This window comes from Myxine glutinosa, chromosome 11 (assembly GCF_964187855.1).
Source record: "Myxine glutinosa chromosome 11, kmMyxGlut1.1, whole genome shotgun sequence".
In the NCBI taxonomy this organism is placed as follows: Eukaryota; Metazoa; Chordata; class Myxini; order Myxiniformes; family Myxinidae; genus Myxine; species Myxine glutinosa.
In genome coordinates, this window is record NC_136271.1 from 27,517,424 (window position 1) to 27,535,401 (window position 17,978).

At 43.5% G+C, this 17,978-nt stretch overlaps 1 protein-coding gene across 2 annotated transcripts in view; it reads left to right on the forward strand.

The window, feature by feature from the left end:
* LOC137436521 (laminin subunit beta-2-like) overlaps positions 1 to 17,978 on the forward strand; it is a 205,141-nt gene that overhangs the window by 74,309 nt on the left and 112,854 nt on the right. For both annotated transcript variants that reach the window (XM_068130383.2, XM_068130382.2), the window contains exon 8: positions 7,030 to 7,232. In XM_068130383.2, coding sequence (XP_067986484.2) covers positions 7,030 to 7,232 — 203 coding nt within the window. The remainder of the gene's footprint in view (positions 1 to 7,029; positions 7,233 to 17,978) is intronic.

Here is a 17,978-nt window from a genome sequence, read left to right on the forward strand (position 1 = left end):
GAACACTTCCGGTCCTTCATGCAACGGCTGTTCTGGTTGAGGTTTTCGCATGGACCATGGATCATATATGCCATAACCATCATGTGCAGCTCAGGATCTTGTTCCTTGTCAGGAATATCAGCACTGATGACCATATCAATTTTTTCGGGCTTGACTTTGTCCTCTGGAGCGACCCATATGAGGATGTGGGCATGAGGAAGACCACGCTTCTGGTACTCAATGGTGTACAGGAAGGCTCTCATCGTCCCAAAAGCTCTCTTCTTTAGTAGCTCCATGAGCTTCTTGTGCTTTTGTCGAAAGACACGGGCAATGATGTCTGGCCGATCATGAGCTTCTTGTCCTGGCAAGAGGTTTTGCTGGACCTCAACCCATTTGGGATTTGCTTTCATTGTTATAAAGAAGTCCGGCCTCCCTATGCAACACACATAGGCCATGGCATCACTCTGCCTCTCGTGCATCCACCTCGGCCCACCTGTGTACATCGCTGGAAGGACCACCCTTTGCCTCACCACATACAAGGCTTTCATCCGCAGCTCAATGGAGTACTGCTCTCCCCTCTGGGCTGGTGCTCCTGCCTCACACCTAGCTCGTCTTCACACTGTTGAAACCAAAGCGTTCAGAATCATTGGAATCTCCCGCGATGACGCTATCTCCGAGGGCCTTTCACTTACTCACCGCAGGCAGGTTGGTGGTCTTTCCGTCTTCTACCGACTCCTCTCTGGCCTTGCTCCCCCAGCTCTCTCTGGGCTCTGTCCCCCAAATATTCCTGCAGGTCGCACAAGATCTGCCTGCAACCCTCTTATGGTTAAACTGCCAAAATCAAGACTCTCTGCTCACCTTCCTCCTCCTTCATTCCTCTTTTCTCCCACCTCTGGAACAAACTCCCTCACTCTCTTCAATCCCACTCCTCCCTCCAGGTCTTTAAAACGGCTGTTCACCACCATCTCTTATCTTCCCCAATCCAAAACCTTGATCTTTTCTACCCCCGCTAATTTCACCCCAAATCCACTTTTTTGAGGTGACTTTTGACTTCTTTCCTGGAAGTCCTTGGTGTCCTTGCATTTTATACCTATCCTGCCTCCCCCCCAGGCCCTCTCCCTCCAAAAACATCTCCCGATGTCCCTGCTCTCAAATGTTGTGTTTGTGTGCTTCCTCCCCTTCTCTCCCCATATTGTCGACCGCTCCCAATTTTATGTGCTTTGTTTACTTGTTTGTTTGATTTGTTTGTTTGATATATGTTAGCTCTTTCACGAGCCTCGACTCTGTATACAAAAAAAAGAAAAGAAAAAAAAAAGTAGTAATTGTAACCCAAACAAATTGAATGCGAGGTAAAAAACGATTTCTTAATTTGAGACGTCTCCATTCAGACTCATATACAAACAAGGGGAAACGAAAGTAAAAAAGAAAGAAAGAAATAATGCTTTGGTAATCGGCCGGCACTCAGCTTTGCATCCCCAAATGGCTGGTAAGGCTTGCTGGTCGTTTTTTGCCTCCAAACCACTGCGCGGGAAACACAAAAAATGGCGCGATTGGCGCAGAGTCATGCCCATAGCCAGCCACCGGCGTAAGGCAAGCAGGCAGGATCCGTCCCTGCCTCACCCACGACCCCCTCCTTCTCCACAGAGCACCACCGTCCACCATCACCTCCTCTTTCCACGTTGTAAAAGTCCCAAAGCCCCGACACGTCTCCTCATCAGCGCACCCAAGACAACGGCGTCCACTCAAGACGAGAGCCAGAACGAGAGAGAGACCAAAATGGCGAGACGCATCTTTTTTTCCTTCTGCTCTTGAATGTTCCACGCTGACATCACACACTGTCCAATCATCGAGTACTACTCAATCATCCATCGCGCCTCCACCAATCACGAAAGCCGGGGCGTGGCCTCCTCGTTTCGAGTCGTCAGGAGGCGGAGTCCAATCCCTGTTCGGGAATGTTCGGATCATGTCGGCAGTCGTGAGGTGGGATTTACGTGCCGATCGGCAAATGTGCCGGGTTTGTTGGACCTGGCGGCTTGGTGAGCGAATGGAGTCATTTGCCTGGCCAGCTGAGTTTTATAAGAACATTAGGAAAAATTACAAGAGTCATTTACACACAGGGGATTTAACCTTACAGACCCTACCTAGATAGCACAACTCCACTCCTCCATGTGGAGACACCGAAACAATTACCTGGATATTCGACTCTACTGAGATACATTGAGATGGCTTCTTCTTCTTCGCGGCACTCGGTGCATGCTAATTTATACGATTCTATCTTGACTAAGGTATTTCATTGTTTAGCCCCCACAAACATAACAATATAAATATATATATATAAAAAATATATATAAAAAAATATATATTTGGGCACCCTACATCTGGCAAATACAATTCATTTACTTTTTCATGCAGCTGTATGAATCAAAGATAACAATTTAGAAGCTTTATTTCACAGCAGGCGGTGCTTATCGCTCCCAGTAAGGTGCCGCAGCAGCTGTATGGGACACGTTACTGGCGGTTCTCCACTGATGGTTTGAAGTCGCATAATGACTGATATATAACCGAAAGATCTTCAGAGTCACAAGTGTATGGAAGACTCACTGTGTTGCCCTGATGAAGCCCCAACAAGGGCGAAAACAGGTCAGTAACTGTGAGTTTTGCAGACACTTCTGATCATACACTTCTGAAACAGATCTGTAATCTGGTGGTGAAAGAAGGCCGCATTCCAGTGGATTGGGAACTGAGTACCCTCGTCCCTCTATACAAGGGGAAAGGTGACCCTCTGGAGTGTGGCTCGTACCGAGCGATAAAGTTATTGGAGCATGGAATGAAGGTATTGGAAAGGGTGTTGGAGAGAAGGATAAGGAAGAAGGTGAAGATCAACGAAATGCAGTTTGGATTTATGCCAGGAAGAGGAACGACAGACGTGCTCTTTATTGTGAGGCAGTTGCAGGAGAAGTACATGGAGAAGAGGAAGAAGTTGTTTCTTGGGTTTGTTGATCTGGAGAAAGCATTCGATAGGGTTCCATGCGAAGTATTGACATGGGCATTGAGGAAGTTAGAAGTGGAGCAATGGTTGATCAGAGTAGTGATGGCAATGTACAAAAGAGCGCGCACAGCTGTAAGGACGAAGGACGGGAACAGTGGTGAGTTTGAGGTGAAGGTGGGAGTGCATCAGGGGTCGGTACTAAGTCCACTACTATTTGTAGCTGTGATGGAGGTGCTGGCTCAGAATGTAAAGCAGGGTTTACCGTGGGAGTTGTTGTATGCAGATGATCTGGTGTTGATTGCGGACAGTATGGATGGACTGAAGGAAAAGATGAACAAGTGGAAGGAATGTATGGAGACAAAAGGTCTGAAGGTGAATATAGGAAAGACTAAGGTGATGGCAAGTGGTAAAGCATGTGGTGAGGTGGAAAGAACTGGGAAGTAGCCATGTGCTGTTTTGCAGGAAGGGTGTCGGAGTGAACTCCATTCAATGTACAATGTGCGCTGAGTGGGTTCATCAAAAATGTAGTGGTCTGAGAGGGTCATTAACCAGTGTGGCAGCTACATTCAAATGTAAGGTGTGCACAGAGGGAGCTGCAGATGGAGGAAATGTTGAGTTGGATCTTGGAGACGGCGTGAAGCTGGAAGGTGTGAAAACATTTTTCTACCTCAGAGACATGCTGAATGGAGAAGGTGGATCAGACACGGCAACGGTTGCTCGAGTGAGATGTGCATGGAAGAAGTTTCGGGAACTGGGTGGCGTTCTGATGAGGAGGGGAGTGTCGTTGAAGCTGAAGGGAAAGGTGTATGCTGCATGTGTGAGAAGTGTTATGATTTATGGAAGCGAGACATGGGTCATGAATGTAGAGCAGCAACGAAGGCTGGAAAGGGTGGAAATGTGAATGGTTCGGTGGATGTGTGGAGTATCGTTGAGAGAGAGGAAGACAAATGATGAATTGCGAAAGATGATGGGAATAGAGCCTGTGATTGATGCTGTGAAGAGGAACAGGTTGAGATGGTTTGGTCATGTGTTGAGGAAGGATGAAAGTGACTGGTTGAGAAGAGTGATGGAAATGAATGTAGAAGGAAGTAGAGGACGGGGAAGACCGAGAAAGACTTGGCTGAAGATGGTGGAAGAAGAAATGCGGGCAAGGGGGTTAACAAGGAGAGATGCAGAAAATAGGGCAAAATGGAGAAGATAGTCATGGGGACCGCAAGGCTAACCCCCGCTCTAGCAGGGAAAATGTCCTTAAAATGAATGTTGTTGTTGTTGTTGTTGTTGTTGTTGTGACAGTGTCTGAATTTAACATCCATAATAACGCACTGCTAGATGGCCCCTCCGGAGCTTGGCAGGCAATGCATGGCGATGACGTCATGACGTTCACTCATTAGGTTGGAACGCCAAATTACAGATACTAACATATATACAGAATTGGCATTTAATATGGAATTTTTTTTTTTTCTTCACTTGGGTTTACTTTCTCAACTCAGTATATCAATCTGGTGAGTTTCCTTTACACTTTGGTGATTTATTTGTTCAAAGAACCATGTCACTGATTGTCTGTCGCAGCAAGAAGTCAACAACAGGATTATATCACAGGTGGCATGTCTAAATGTACGGACAGGTGCATTTGATGATTGGCTTCACAGTCGGGTATACAAGGGTTGTTGCGTTCTGTATTAGTGGAGAACAACTGCTGCACGTCTCCAAAAGTTATTGCCGCTTCCTCTGGAGATGGTCCGTCAACTCGACAATGCTGTTTGTCATGGATTGGTGGCTTTACGAAATTACGGCATGAAACAGCGTGCTATTGCTCGGCAGTATGGCATCACTCAAGGTCAGGTGTCAAAGATCCTGAAACGAAATGCTCAGAGGGGTGTCCCTACTCCAATACCGAGGCCAGGACGTCCCCGCAGAACCACAAGGAGGGATGATCGCCAGCTGCAACGGTTAGTCCACAATGGCCGTACCAAGTCAGCTAATCGGCTTAGGGCTGAGTGGCAGCAACTGACAAATGTGCCTGTATCCAGAAGGCTAGTCAACCAACGACTGGTTCAAGCAGGCTATTGTGCCAGGCATCCCCTGAGAAAGCCACGCCTGACCAGATAACACTGCCAACGCCGATTGCATTGGGCCAGAGAGCACCGTCAATGGCAGCCAGGACACTGGAATCACGTGATCTTCAGTGACGAGTCTACATTTCTGGACTATCGTCAAGATGGCCGCGTCTGAGTGCGCAGACAAGTGCATGAAGCCTACAACAAAGATTGTATAGTGCCAAGAGTCCAAGCTGGAGGTGGTAGGGTGACCGTTTGGGCTGCTTTTCATGCAGGGGGCAAAACTGACCTGGTTGTTCTGAATGGAAGCCTGAACCAGTTCAAGTACAGGGCCATTCTGGAATTCTTCCATTTGCTCGTGCAGCCTTTCGAGGAAACTTTGTCTTCCAAGATGACAATGCACGGCCTCATCGTGCTCGCATTATCCTACACTTTCTTGCTGCCTGTGGTGTAGAGCATATGGAGTGGCCTGCCATGTCCCCGGATATGAATCCGATAGAGAACTTGTGGGTAGAATTAACGCATCAAATCGACCACTTGGACCAGCAGCCGACCTCTGTTCGTGAATTGCAGCAGGCTATTGTCACTGCATGGCAAGCGATTCCTGTCCAAACCTTGGCAAATCTCGTGAACAGCATGCCCCCAACGTGTACGTGCTCTCCTGAATGCTCGTGGGGGTTACAGGAAGTACTGAACTGTAATTTTACTGTCCATAATCCCAGTCGTAATTTAACTTTTGTTTTTGTTAAAAAACTTTTTGGCTAATGTGCAAAATAAAGAGATACTTCTGGAAAACGTACCGAAGTTTAACACAGTACTGTCCATGAATTGAGTTCGATATCAGTTTTCATCACTTTCAAGGATCAATTTATTTGTTTTGAAATGTCAAATGTGGTTTTTGTTTCTTTTAAAGGTCACATTAACAAAATCTAGAATAATTTCAACATAATTCCAATGAACTTTTGGTTCTAAGACATCTTGAAAAGTAAGTTCACCCCCACAAAAAAAAAAATTCCATATTAAATGCCAAGTCTGTGTATATATATATATATATATATATATATATATATATATATATATATATATATATATATATATATACATATATATATATATATATATATATATATATATCTGTGAGAAATAGTAGAAACTCCACAGTACGAGCAGGGCGTCTCATTTGCATTGAATAAATAATCGGGAGATTAAATAAGACGCGGACGTAGCTTCAGGACTTCGATCTTTAATTTGACAAGCTTGGACCTTGTCGAATTAAAGATCGAAGTCCTGAAGCTACGTCCGCGTCTTATTTAATCTCCCGATTATATATATATATACACACACACACGCACACTAGTGGGGTATGCTTACACATTTTGTTAGCAATAACCGTGCTTCATACATACATAATAAATAGAAGCTTCATGATTATAGGCAAGCATCATTGACCTGCTGCTCGATATCAATTTAGGTTTATTTCGTTCTTTTTTACTTTGCAGACACGTTCACTCTTTTTATGTAAATTTTCATTGAGATTTTTATTTCACAGTTTACAGTAATAGAAATTACAATTTTCAAATGCTAGATCTCCATTGAGGTTTTTCTTCTTTTTTATTACGTGTATATTTATGGTTTTTTAACGTAAGTTTTCATTTACTGACGCTTTCTGACGGTTCTGTGATTTTTTTTCCCGGTGTACCGGCTTCCATGTCCGTCGGCATGCCAAATTTCAGCTTTCTACGACTCCCGGAAGGTACCGAACATTAACATCAGTCAGTCTGTCAGTCGGTGCTTAGAAAGAGCTTCATATATTAGATAGATATGTTATATAATCATAATATAAAACAACGATAATATAATAGCAACCCACATCGTTGTATCGCATTTCACTTATGGGTTGTATCCCATCATTTGTGAATACTATGTATTTATAAGGATATTTACAATGCCTTCTGGTTGAAATGTTTCTTTTCTCCTGACGTTCCTGGCATGGTCTTCACATAGACCTCCTGCGTGTCACCAACTTGCGTGTAAATTTCACGCGTTTACACACACTTGGGGACAATCTGCTTCACCCACACACCAAGGTTCAGCAGAAGTACTACTACGCTGTTTATGAAATGGTGGTGCGTGGCAACTGTTTCTGCTACGGACATGCCAGCCAGTGCATTCCCGTTAAACGTACCGAGGTCATGGTGCCAGGCATGGTGAGTGACTACTTCTCTGGCTCACACCATAAATTAATATATACATGAATTTTCTGATTCAGTTTTTCTTTGAAATACCACATCTATAATTGTATTCCGCTCCTTTCCAATTGCATCTCCAGACGCTGCATGACGTGTGCTGAAAGGGAGTACTCAGTTTTCAACCCGGTTGTTTGTTTGTTTTCTTGTTTGGCCGGACGATAACTCAGCCATCCTTTGAGCTAGAAAGCTGGAATTTGGGCACACTAGTGCGCACGTTCTTTGGCAAAAACGGTATTTTTTGTTTTTAGATTAATCAATTAATTAATTAGTTACTTAATTATTATCGATTAATTAAGTACTTATTTAAGCCTGGTGTTGGCTTAGCAGTTAGGGTGCCAGCTTGGGATCCTCGGATCCTGGGTTTTAATCCCGGCCGATCGCTGAATTAACGCCAGGGGGGTTGACTCAGCCTGTCATTCTTCCGAGGTCGGCAAATCGAGTACCAGTTCACTGGTAATTCTCTGTGTGTCGCAAGAGGCGTCTAACAGGGTTGGCGGCAGGAAGGGCATCCGGCCATAAAACATTGCTTCAAAAAGGGGACCACGGTGCCTGAAAAAGGCCAACCCCTGCTTTGCGGAGAAAAATGGCCTCTAAAAGGTGGTTCAATTAAGTACTTATTTATTTTCTTTCTCATCTTGAGTATATCTCAGGCACCTTTTGAGTTAGGAAGCTGATATTTGGACAGACAATGATCAAGTGATTTGGCTTTAAAGGGTATTTTTGATTTCTTGTTTAATCAATTAATCGATTAATTATTTATTGATTAATCAATTAATTAATTATTTAATTTTTGTTTAAGTAATTTAATTATTTTGCAAAAAGTTACAGTTTCGGATGAAACACTGGTGATTGAGGTATGCTATTAGCCAATTGATTAAGAAATTATTTTACGATTATTTTTTGATTGTAATTATGCAATTAATCAATCAATTATTGAACACCTCTCCCTCCCAACACAGTCTCTATGTGCTGCACGGCAGTATCGCTGGGTGCCTAAGTTGCTCCAGCGATACCGCGCTGGAGGATGTTTATTATTTATATGGCATGGGAGCGGTGTACTTTGAATGTATCTGTACTTGTTTTCTTGTTTGATCTTTCAGTAAAATTATATTCACACATTATCATTTGGTTCACCTTTACCCTCGATGTAAAAAAACAGGACAAGATATTGAGGCTATTTTATACGTGTCATGCTAATGCAGCTTCCCAATAAAAGGCCATATTTGAGGTTGAAATCGATCATTGTTGAAAAATACTTCTTTATTTGTGAAACGTTAATATTTTTATTATTATGTTTTTTTTTTAGTATTATTATTTTTTATTATTTTATTTATTTCTTATATTTTATTGTAATTATATTATTTTCTTTTTAGGCTATGTATTATTAGGCCACTTAAGTCTTCAGCTGAGGTAATACTGGAGTCTTATTATTGGCATGTTTGGCCCCAATTTTATCTGAAAGGAGTCGTTGGTATCCTATCGTACATAATTTATGTAGTAATGAAGCACCAACAAGGTGGTGCCAAAGTGTACTTCATCAGCCCAAACCAAGTAGAAATGTCATCGCTGCTTGCATTCATTTGAGAGCTCCGAGCATTGTCGCCTTGGAATGACAGAGAAATTGGCTGATGAATTGATTGATGAGATGCATGTTATCCATGGCAGATCTCTCACTACTTTTAACTTGCTTGGACAAAAACCTTACTCATTAGATGAGCAATGTGGAGCTTCCATGTTGGATGTAGCAATTATTGAGTTGGTATACCAGGCCCCCAGCTGCCGGTGATCCTTTGATGCTCGGATACACATCCAATATAGTTTTTGGTCAATACGTTTCTGAACCAAGATTGTTCATTTTCCAGGAAAATATTGTCGTGTTGGAGGCTCACAAACGCGATCCTGCGAACAGCCGAAAAATAGTAAGCTAAATTGTGTACAAATACGATTTACCCTGCGCCCGGGTTCACCTGACGTTTCCCCAAAGTTATTGCAAGTTAAGTCTAATTCAGGGACAGAATTCATGTGTGATAGGAAAAAACACCTCTTACCTTTATGAGGGTTTAAAAAAATAAAATTAATGAGATATGGGGAGAAAAGGAGGACAAGACTTGGGGAACGTAACAAACCAAGTGATACCACAGACACTTGTAGAGAGAGGGGAATAGGCAAACTTATATACTGTACAATGATAAAGAAATAAACAATCATGGCCCAGATATGGTGCCACACACTACCGTCTTATTAACAAAGGGGGAGCAGGTGCGGACTTTTTAGCAGGCACGAAGGTGGTGGTTGGCTGCAGGTCATTGCGTACAGGCTAAGTGCGGCTCAGGACCGGAAGGGTGGCAGGAGCGATGCGGTAGAGGCGACAGATTGTGAGGCTGCATTCACATCTTCAGAGAGCTGTCCTCCCTTTTCTGACAACAAAGCAGAGTGGGAGACAAAGAGAGTCAGCAAGACAGCAATATGAAGAAGGCAAGGGCAAGAGCGAGACAGAGAGCCAGCAAGACGAAGAAGGCGAGAGCAAGAGTGAGAAAGAGAGAAGACAGATATTTCTCTCGTTCAGTCCAAGGTCCAACTCATGCGTGCAAGCATAGCTGCAGCCTATGTAGACTCTGGAACTACCTTCACCTGTGACAGGCCTCATGATTGGCCACCCGCTGCGTGTGGGAGGTACCTTCTTTCAGGCCGTCCTGCTCCATGGGGTCATGGGAGCCAACTATTTTTTTTTTTCCGTGTGATCCAACTATACCTTCAAAATTGACGATGGTGTCACATCAAGCTTCAGATTAGGTCTGAATGTAGGTTTTGTTCTTTATTAGCATACTGAAGATTCTCAACTCTGAAGCATTAGAGTGAGGCAGGATTAGCACTGCCAGTGCAACCCTAGATAGTGTGGGGTATTTGACCCTACCATCAACTCTTTTACACTCTCAAATAACACCACTGGGAGACTGGATTTATTGACCCTGTATAGTCCGGGGCTTCTTTCCAAACACCTGCTGAGATATGTGCCTCCTGCAGCAGTTGCTACTGATCAACAAAGCTTTTCTGGAGTCTATTCATCTGTGATGAGCAAAAGTTGAAGTGGGACTGGCACCTTGTGGCAAAATACTAAACATTTGAAAAGTCACATGCTTCAATCTGTTGGGAATCTAGAAGGAAATAATTTTACAGGAATGGATCACTCATGGGGATTTTGCAAAGTGCATATCCACCGACTGCTGTGTACAATTCCCTAAAAATGTATCAAGAAAATTCTGCAATGGTGAAATTCCAACTTTTATGAAATCAAATTGATGATATTTGATTGTAAAAGCAATACAAAGTAAGGAATGAGGAAGCTGCCTTTCCCAGTTTGAGAAAGCTATATTTTGTCTTTTTGTCCTTCTAGGGCATCTATTCAACAAATCTTCCAAACAGCTTCATCCTAAATTTGTCCATTTGGGATGATCAAAGAAAAAGTCATGGATCTTCCCTTTGCATAAATATGTTGAAATGTGTGAACACTAGCAATTGGCAGTGTTTTCCACAACCTGCTTTCTGTTGTATGCCCTTATCAAACCCGTAGTAGATGTCCACAAGAGAAAGTCTTTCATTTTAAATTCATTGACTTCTAAAAATGGTTGTGAGCTATATTCTGCTGTATTGTGGATAATGTGTCAGGGGCATCCCATGAATGATGCAAGATTATTTTGTGTAGTATTAGGCTTGATGGAGTTGTTTGCCAAGGTAGACTATTAGAGCATCCGCTCCGAGTCTGGGAGGTCAGGGGTTCAAGCCTCGGCGAAGTTGTACCAAAGACTGAAAATGGTATGTGCTGCTTCCTTTCTTGATGTTCAGAACTTATAAGGATAAGATCATGGTAACCCCCATATTTTGGTATCCATGGGGAGGAGGAAATTCCTCCTGACGAAATGCCACATTGAGTGGTGAGAAAGGGAGCACCATTGTTGTGACGTCACTGTTGCACAGAGTGCACCAGGAAGTGATGGCACTTGCCCCAAGCAGTCATTGTGTTTGTCTCATCTATTCATCAGTATATATCCATGCCTGTGAGGTATATTTGCATGTGTGTGTTTCACTATGAGCCATAAATCCTATAAACAAAAATAAAAACGAAATTAAATCAAGAAAGGAAGCAACTATAAAAAGAAAGAAGAACCACCTTTGGAGGCCATTTTCCCCGCCAAGCGAGGGTTGGCCTTTTTTGGGCACCATGGTCCCCTTTTTGAAAGCAATGTTTTACGGCCAGATGCCCTTCCTGCCGCCAACCCTGTTAGTCGCCTCTTGCGATACACAGGGAATTACCAGTGAACTGGTACTCAACTCAATCGCGAGATCACGGCGAGGTCACGTCTTTTCGAAGCTGCTCCATGCGCTCACGCTTTCGAAGCTAAGTGATATTTGTCAATTGTGTTTTTGTCGAGACTGTATCTATCCTTCGGTGTATGGACCTACAGCGTATCTTTTGGAAAATTTTCGGTGCTAATTTTTCGTTCATGTATACACAATCGTCGGTTAATGGTATCGAGTATTCTGCGGCCTAGTACTCGTAGGCTTAGACTACCATACCGTCTCAGACCTTGTGGTTTGTTTTTCTCTCAGCGATTCTTCGAATGCGCTGAAATTATTTTCGTTCTCTGTTTCGTACCAGTCGTTCACCCCGTACCTCCTTGTTTAATATCTGTACTCACAAAAAACAAAAACAAAAAAAACCCAAAAAAATATTTCCTTCCCAGGTCTTATTCGTTTATTTGTTGTTCTTTTTGTTCGTTCGTTCTTCGTTCGCGATCACGCGGTTAGAAATGTATAATCTCTCCCCTGAACAACTATTTTCTCTCATATATTATAACACCCTTTTCTTCTTTTCCTACAAAAGGATGCTTTCGTCTTGCTCACCAAATCTATTCATTCCAAAAAATATATATAATACCATCTCTTACAGTTCCTCCTTTCTACATTCCATAAACTATCCAGAACTCCATCCCTCCTCCAGTGTCCTCAAACGTATTTTTGACTCGAAGGTCTCAAACTCATTTTGCAAAAAATGTTCGTTTCCCATGAATCGTACACTTTTCAAAATCCAATCTCACCCCTCCCCTCCAAATCCTCCCCATCACCCATCCCTTTCAAATCTCCCCCCTTGCCCCTTCCCTCCCCTCCCTCCTAAACTCCCCCCACACCCCTCCCCTCCGAGACTCTCCCTCGCTCCTCCCCTCCTAGACTCCCCTCTCACCCCTCCTCCTCAAAGCATCCTCCCTGCTTCTTCCTCCTTCCAACTTTCACCTTCATCTCCCCAAACCTCCTGCCTTGCTCTTCCCCCTCCTCAAATAACACCTCACTGTGCCTCACCCAATTTCCATCAAACCTTTTGTCTGCCCCATTCTTCCCTTTCTCCAAGCTATTCTGAAATCTCTGACACACCTTCAACAGCTCTCCCTACCTCTTCCTCCTCTTCCACATCTTACCCTACCCCTCCCCCCCCCCTGTTCTGGACCCGATGCTCCCCCTTCCTCTTCATTAACGGTATGGACCTCAAACATCCGGGGCCTTCGCTCAAACTTGACTGACCTCTCCATACAGGTTGCTTCTGACAAACCAGATGTGATCTGCTTAACAGAAACTTTCCTCCTTCATGATGTCTCTGATGCCTTGGTATCTCTCCCAGGTTACTCCCTCCTCCGGTATGATAGACCTGAGCCTCGTCCTGGAGGTGGGGTTGCTATCTTTATAAAAAAACTCTCTTCCTCACTCGCCCTCCACTGCCCTCTCTCCACCTCACCCCCAGGAATACCTTTGGCTACGGCTTCCCCTTCGCTCCCACCTTTTGTTCATATGTGTGTTGTACCGTCCACCAATCAGCGATGACTCCATCTACATCTCACTGTCTGATAATATGGACCAACTTCTATCTACCCATCCCAACTCTCTCTTCCTCATATGTGGTGATTTCAATTGTCACCATGCCAGTTGGCTGGGTGTGGGTACCTCTCTCACCAGCCATGGCTCTTCAGCAAAGGACTTCTGCGACTCACTGGGACTGACACAATCTGTCAATTTCCCGACCCGGATCTCAGTCAACGGAGCATCTTCTCTTCTGGATTTGGTTATGACAAACTTCCCTGAAAATGTCTGCTGCTCTTCTACTGCTCCAATCGGCTCATCTGATCATGTGCTTGTCAAAGTGGACATCTCTCTGACCATTCTCAGAGAGCCTCCTCAGCGTCGACGAGTCTGGCATTTCACTCAGGCCAACTGGCACGGTCTTCAAGCAGCCATCAATCATCTGGACTGGTCTCCCATCTCTACCGCCTCTGACATCAACTCATCCTGGGAATTCTTTCAAAGTAAATTGCTCTCTCTCATGCACAGATTTATACCATCTCGTCTTCAGTTGTCATACCCTTCCTCCCGTCCATGGTACACGGAATCTTGTGGTGAGGCTGTTGCCCTGAAACAACTTGCTTTCGTCTCCTGGAAAGCAAATCCAACGGAAGGAAATCTCATTTCCTTTCACAAAGCCCGAAACAAGTGTGTGTCCACCCTCAGGAGAGCCAGGAAACAATATCTCACCATTCTCAAGACCGAACTCTCTTATCTGTCTCCCTCTTCCAAATCCTGGTGGCATCTGGTCAAATCTGTTTCTGGTGTTTGTTCCCCCTCCATCCCCTCCCTCACCTCAAATGGCTTAACGGCTGACTCCGCACGTGAAAAAGCTGAATGCCTCAACTCTGTGTTTGCCTCTAAATCTTGTGTCCCAAACCCATCCCTCTCTGTACCCACCGTACCCAGTCGTACCCAGCTGCTCCTGGACTCTGTGTCCTTTCCTCCTGACAAGGTGGAAAAGTTTCTGTCAACCCTCGACTCTGATTCTGCAACTGGTCCTGATGGCATCAGCCCACGGGTCCTAAAATCATGTTCATCTGCTCTTTCACTCCCTCTTTCTGTTCTCTTCACCCTCTCTTTTGCTCAAGGTCATCTGCCATCTGCTTGGAAATCAGCCAACATCACCGCTTTGCACAAAAAAGGTGCAAAAACAGATCCCTTCAACTACAGACCAATCAGCCTTCTCCCAATTATCAGCAAAGTCATGGAATCCATCATTGCTTCAGATATTAAATCTTTCCTCTTCTCCAATGGCTTGATCTCTGATCATCAATTTGGTTTCAGACCTGGTCACTCTACTCTGGACATGCTGCTTCTGCTTTCTCAACAATGGATGGAGGTCCTCAATGCTAAACAGGAAATTAGAGCTGTCTCCCTTGACATTTCACGTGCCTTCGATACGGTCTGGCACCCTGCTCTGCTCTCCAAACTCTCCTCCTTTGGTATCCATGGAAATCTCCACGCATGGCTGGCGGACTTCCTCTCTGGTCGTAGTCAACGTGTGGCCCTGAATGGGTTTCTCTCATCTCCTCTTCCTGTTCAGGCTGGAGTTCCCCAAGGTAGTGTTCTGGGCCCTGTGCTTTTTCTGGTCTTCATCAATGATCTCTCTGACTCTCTTGAAAATCCTCTCTATCTCTTTGCTGACGACTCTACTCTCTGTCGCTCCATTCCTCATCCCTCAGATCGGCAGTCTGCAGCCTCCTCACTCTCTGCAGACCTGGACAAAATCACAGACTGGTCAAACAAGTGGAACATGTCTTTCAATCCTAACAAATCTCACACTCTTACAATGTCTCTCCGAAAGGACCGACTGGACAACCCTCCCATCTACTTTCTCAACAATCCTCTCCAAGAAGTTCTGTCGCTCAAGCTTTTGGGTCTCACTATCTGCCATGATCTTTCTTGGGAAAACCACATTTCCAAGCTGGCCTCCAAAGCCAGTCGCCGACTGGGCATCCTCCGTCGTGCGAAGTCCTTCCTTGGCACACCTGAGCTCCTCACCACATACAAGGCTTTCATCCGCAGCTCAATGGAATACTGTTCCCCCCTCTGGGCTGGTGCTCCTGCCTCACACCTTGCTCGGCTTCACGCTGTTGAGGCCAAAGCTTTCAGAATCATTGGAATCTCCTGCGATGTAGTCAACGCCGAGGGCCTTTCACTCACTCACCGCAGGCAGGTTGGTGGTCTTTCTGTCTTCTACCGACTCCTCTCCGGCCTTGCTCCCCCAGCTCTCTCTGTGCTCTGTCCCCCCAATATTCCTTCAGGTCACACAAGATCTGCCTGCAACCCTCTTATGGTGAAACTGCCAAAGTCTAGGCTCTCTGCTCACCTTCACTCTTTCATTCCCCTTTTCTCCCGCCTCTGGAACAAACTCCCCCACTCCCTTCAATCCCACTCCTCCCTCCAGGTCTTTAAAACAGCTGTTCACCACCATCTCTTATCTTCCCCCATCGAAAACCATGATCTTTTCTACCCCCGGTAATTCACCCCAGAGTCCTTGCAGTGTTCATATGTTTTAATCCTCTCCCACCTCCCCCCAAGTCCTCCCGATGTCCCTGCTCTCAAATGTTGTGTTTGTGTCCTTCCCCTTCTTCCCCCTCTCTTTTGTGTCCTCCCCCCTCTCTCCCCATCTTGTCTGCCGCTCCCCTTGTTTTTTGTGTTTTGTGTGTCGGTTTGTCTTTTTGTGTGATTAATGTTTGCTCTTTCACGAGCCTCGATCTTGTATACAAAAAAAATAAAAAAAATAAAAAAAATTTGCCGACCTCGGAAGGATGACAGGCTGAGTCAACTCCCCTGGCGTTAATTGACCGGGATTCAAACCCAGGATCCCAAGCCGGCACCCTAACCGCTAAGCCAAAGGAAGCAACTTTATCAGAAACAATACAATAAAAAAGCAACGTTTAAGGGAAGTACAAAGAACAATAAAATAGAACTTATCGAAGATAAGGCACAAAAAGCAGCACAAATGTGATCTTGGGAAACTTGATCAAATCGCAAATCCTCTCAGAGGTGAATATCAGGGAACATCAGCTGTAACGGCCAAAGATGGAGGCACTCTTACAACTGGAAAATAACAGCTAGGGCAATGGGCAGAACATTTAGAGGAAATTCTGAAAAGATAAATTCTTGTCAACCCACCCCATCAAAAGAGATGTGTATATCATGTTTGATGGAAGAATAAATCAAACTATAGCTATTCAAAAAATAGAAAAGGTTGAACTAAAAACAAAAGTCATAAAAACAAGGCAACACGAAAATATGGATTCCTGGCAGATTTCTTAAAAGTCAATCATACTAAAATACGCAATTTGGATTCTGCCTATCTGTCTGTATTTTTGACTGTAATACATTCGGCCGTTACTATCCAATCTCAACCAAACTTGACAGAAGCACTAAGGGTCACATGATCGAGTTTGTAGCGACAGTAGTGTAATAATGTTGCTTCTGGGACACCTCCGTTTAACATGGGAAATCCCTATCTAATGTCATTTACCCCCTTGTCTTTTTCAAAAATCATAAACACCTCTATTTCTCCCACCCTCATCTTTATGAACCTTTTGTCTGTAGTACCTATCCTTAATGTTGTTCATTAGACCACTCAAACACTACAAATATTTGTTTTCTCTTATAGACCTATCATCCTTCTTCTACATATCATCTGGCAGATTAATCTTTGACCCACTCAAACATTGACCCATTCACTTCCATATTAATTCTTTCCCTGCCTCATTGCCCCTAAACACCTATATTTCTCTCACCCTGTTCTTTACGAACCTTCTAACCTTTTGACATGTTATCCTTATTCATTAGACCACTTAAACACCTGTGATCCTTCTGACCTCATGGACCTTTTAACCTTTTACTCTTAATATCATCTGGTGAATATAACCCACTCAAACAACGACCCTACAAATATTTGTTCATGCGTGGGAAATAATTTAATTCTCCTACAACTCTCCTCACCGTCTAATACATTAACAAAAAATATGTTTGAGTTTGGTTCTTTATTAAGATATTTTAACTGAGCTAAGATAAAATGGTAAACCTCCCTCAATGTTCTTGCTTGAGCGCCTCCAGTGCCACATACCATTTTTAAATTAAAGTATATATTTTCCTGACAACCATCAAAGTTTTCCGTCCACTCAAAAATATTTCCATCTTTTTTACCCAATTCACCGGTATTTAAATTAATTCTCTTATTTGTTTTGTGAACTTTTTTACCAGTTGCCTTTTCAATTATACCTATTTGATATTTTTCACATTCATTATGTTTTCCATTTATATACCAAGGTTGATTACACCTCCACTCTTTAGTCTGGTTGATACTTGGTTCTATCATTTATATAATAGTAAAAAAGGCGGCGGTAGCCCGTTAAAATCCCCACCCCCCCCCCCCCTTTTTAACTTATCACTTATATATATCTTATCACTTATATATATCTTATCACTTATGTATATCTTATCACTTATATATATCTTATCACTTATATATATATCTTATCACTTATATACTTATATAACCATAAGGGAGACTATCAATTCCATTTTCTAAAATAAACCTCTTATCATCAAAAGCCCCCAATGCTTTCTTATTTATCTCTTCTGAATATAATTGATGTTTATAACTTCTTATTCCATTAATCTTTCTAAACTCTTCTTTCTTTGTTGTTAAACAGTTATAATAATCCTTAAAGTTTATTGTTTCTTTAATAACATTTTTCTTTACACCTTTTAACTTCTTATCAGTCTTTTCAACGTTATTCACAATGTATTTATAAGCATAAGCCTTTGACCTCAATCCCACAAATTCACTCA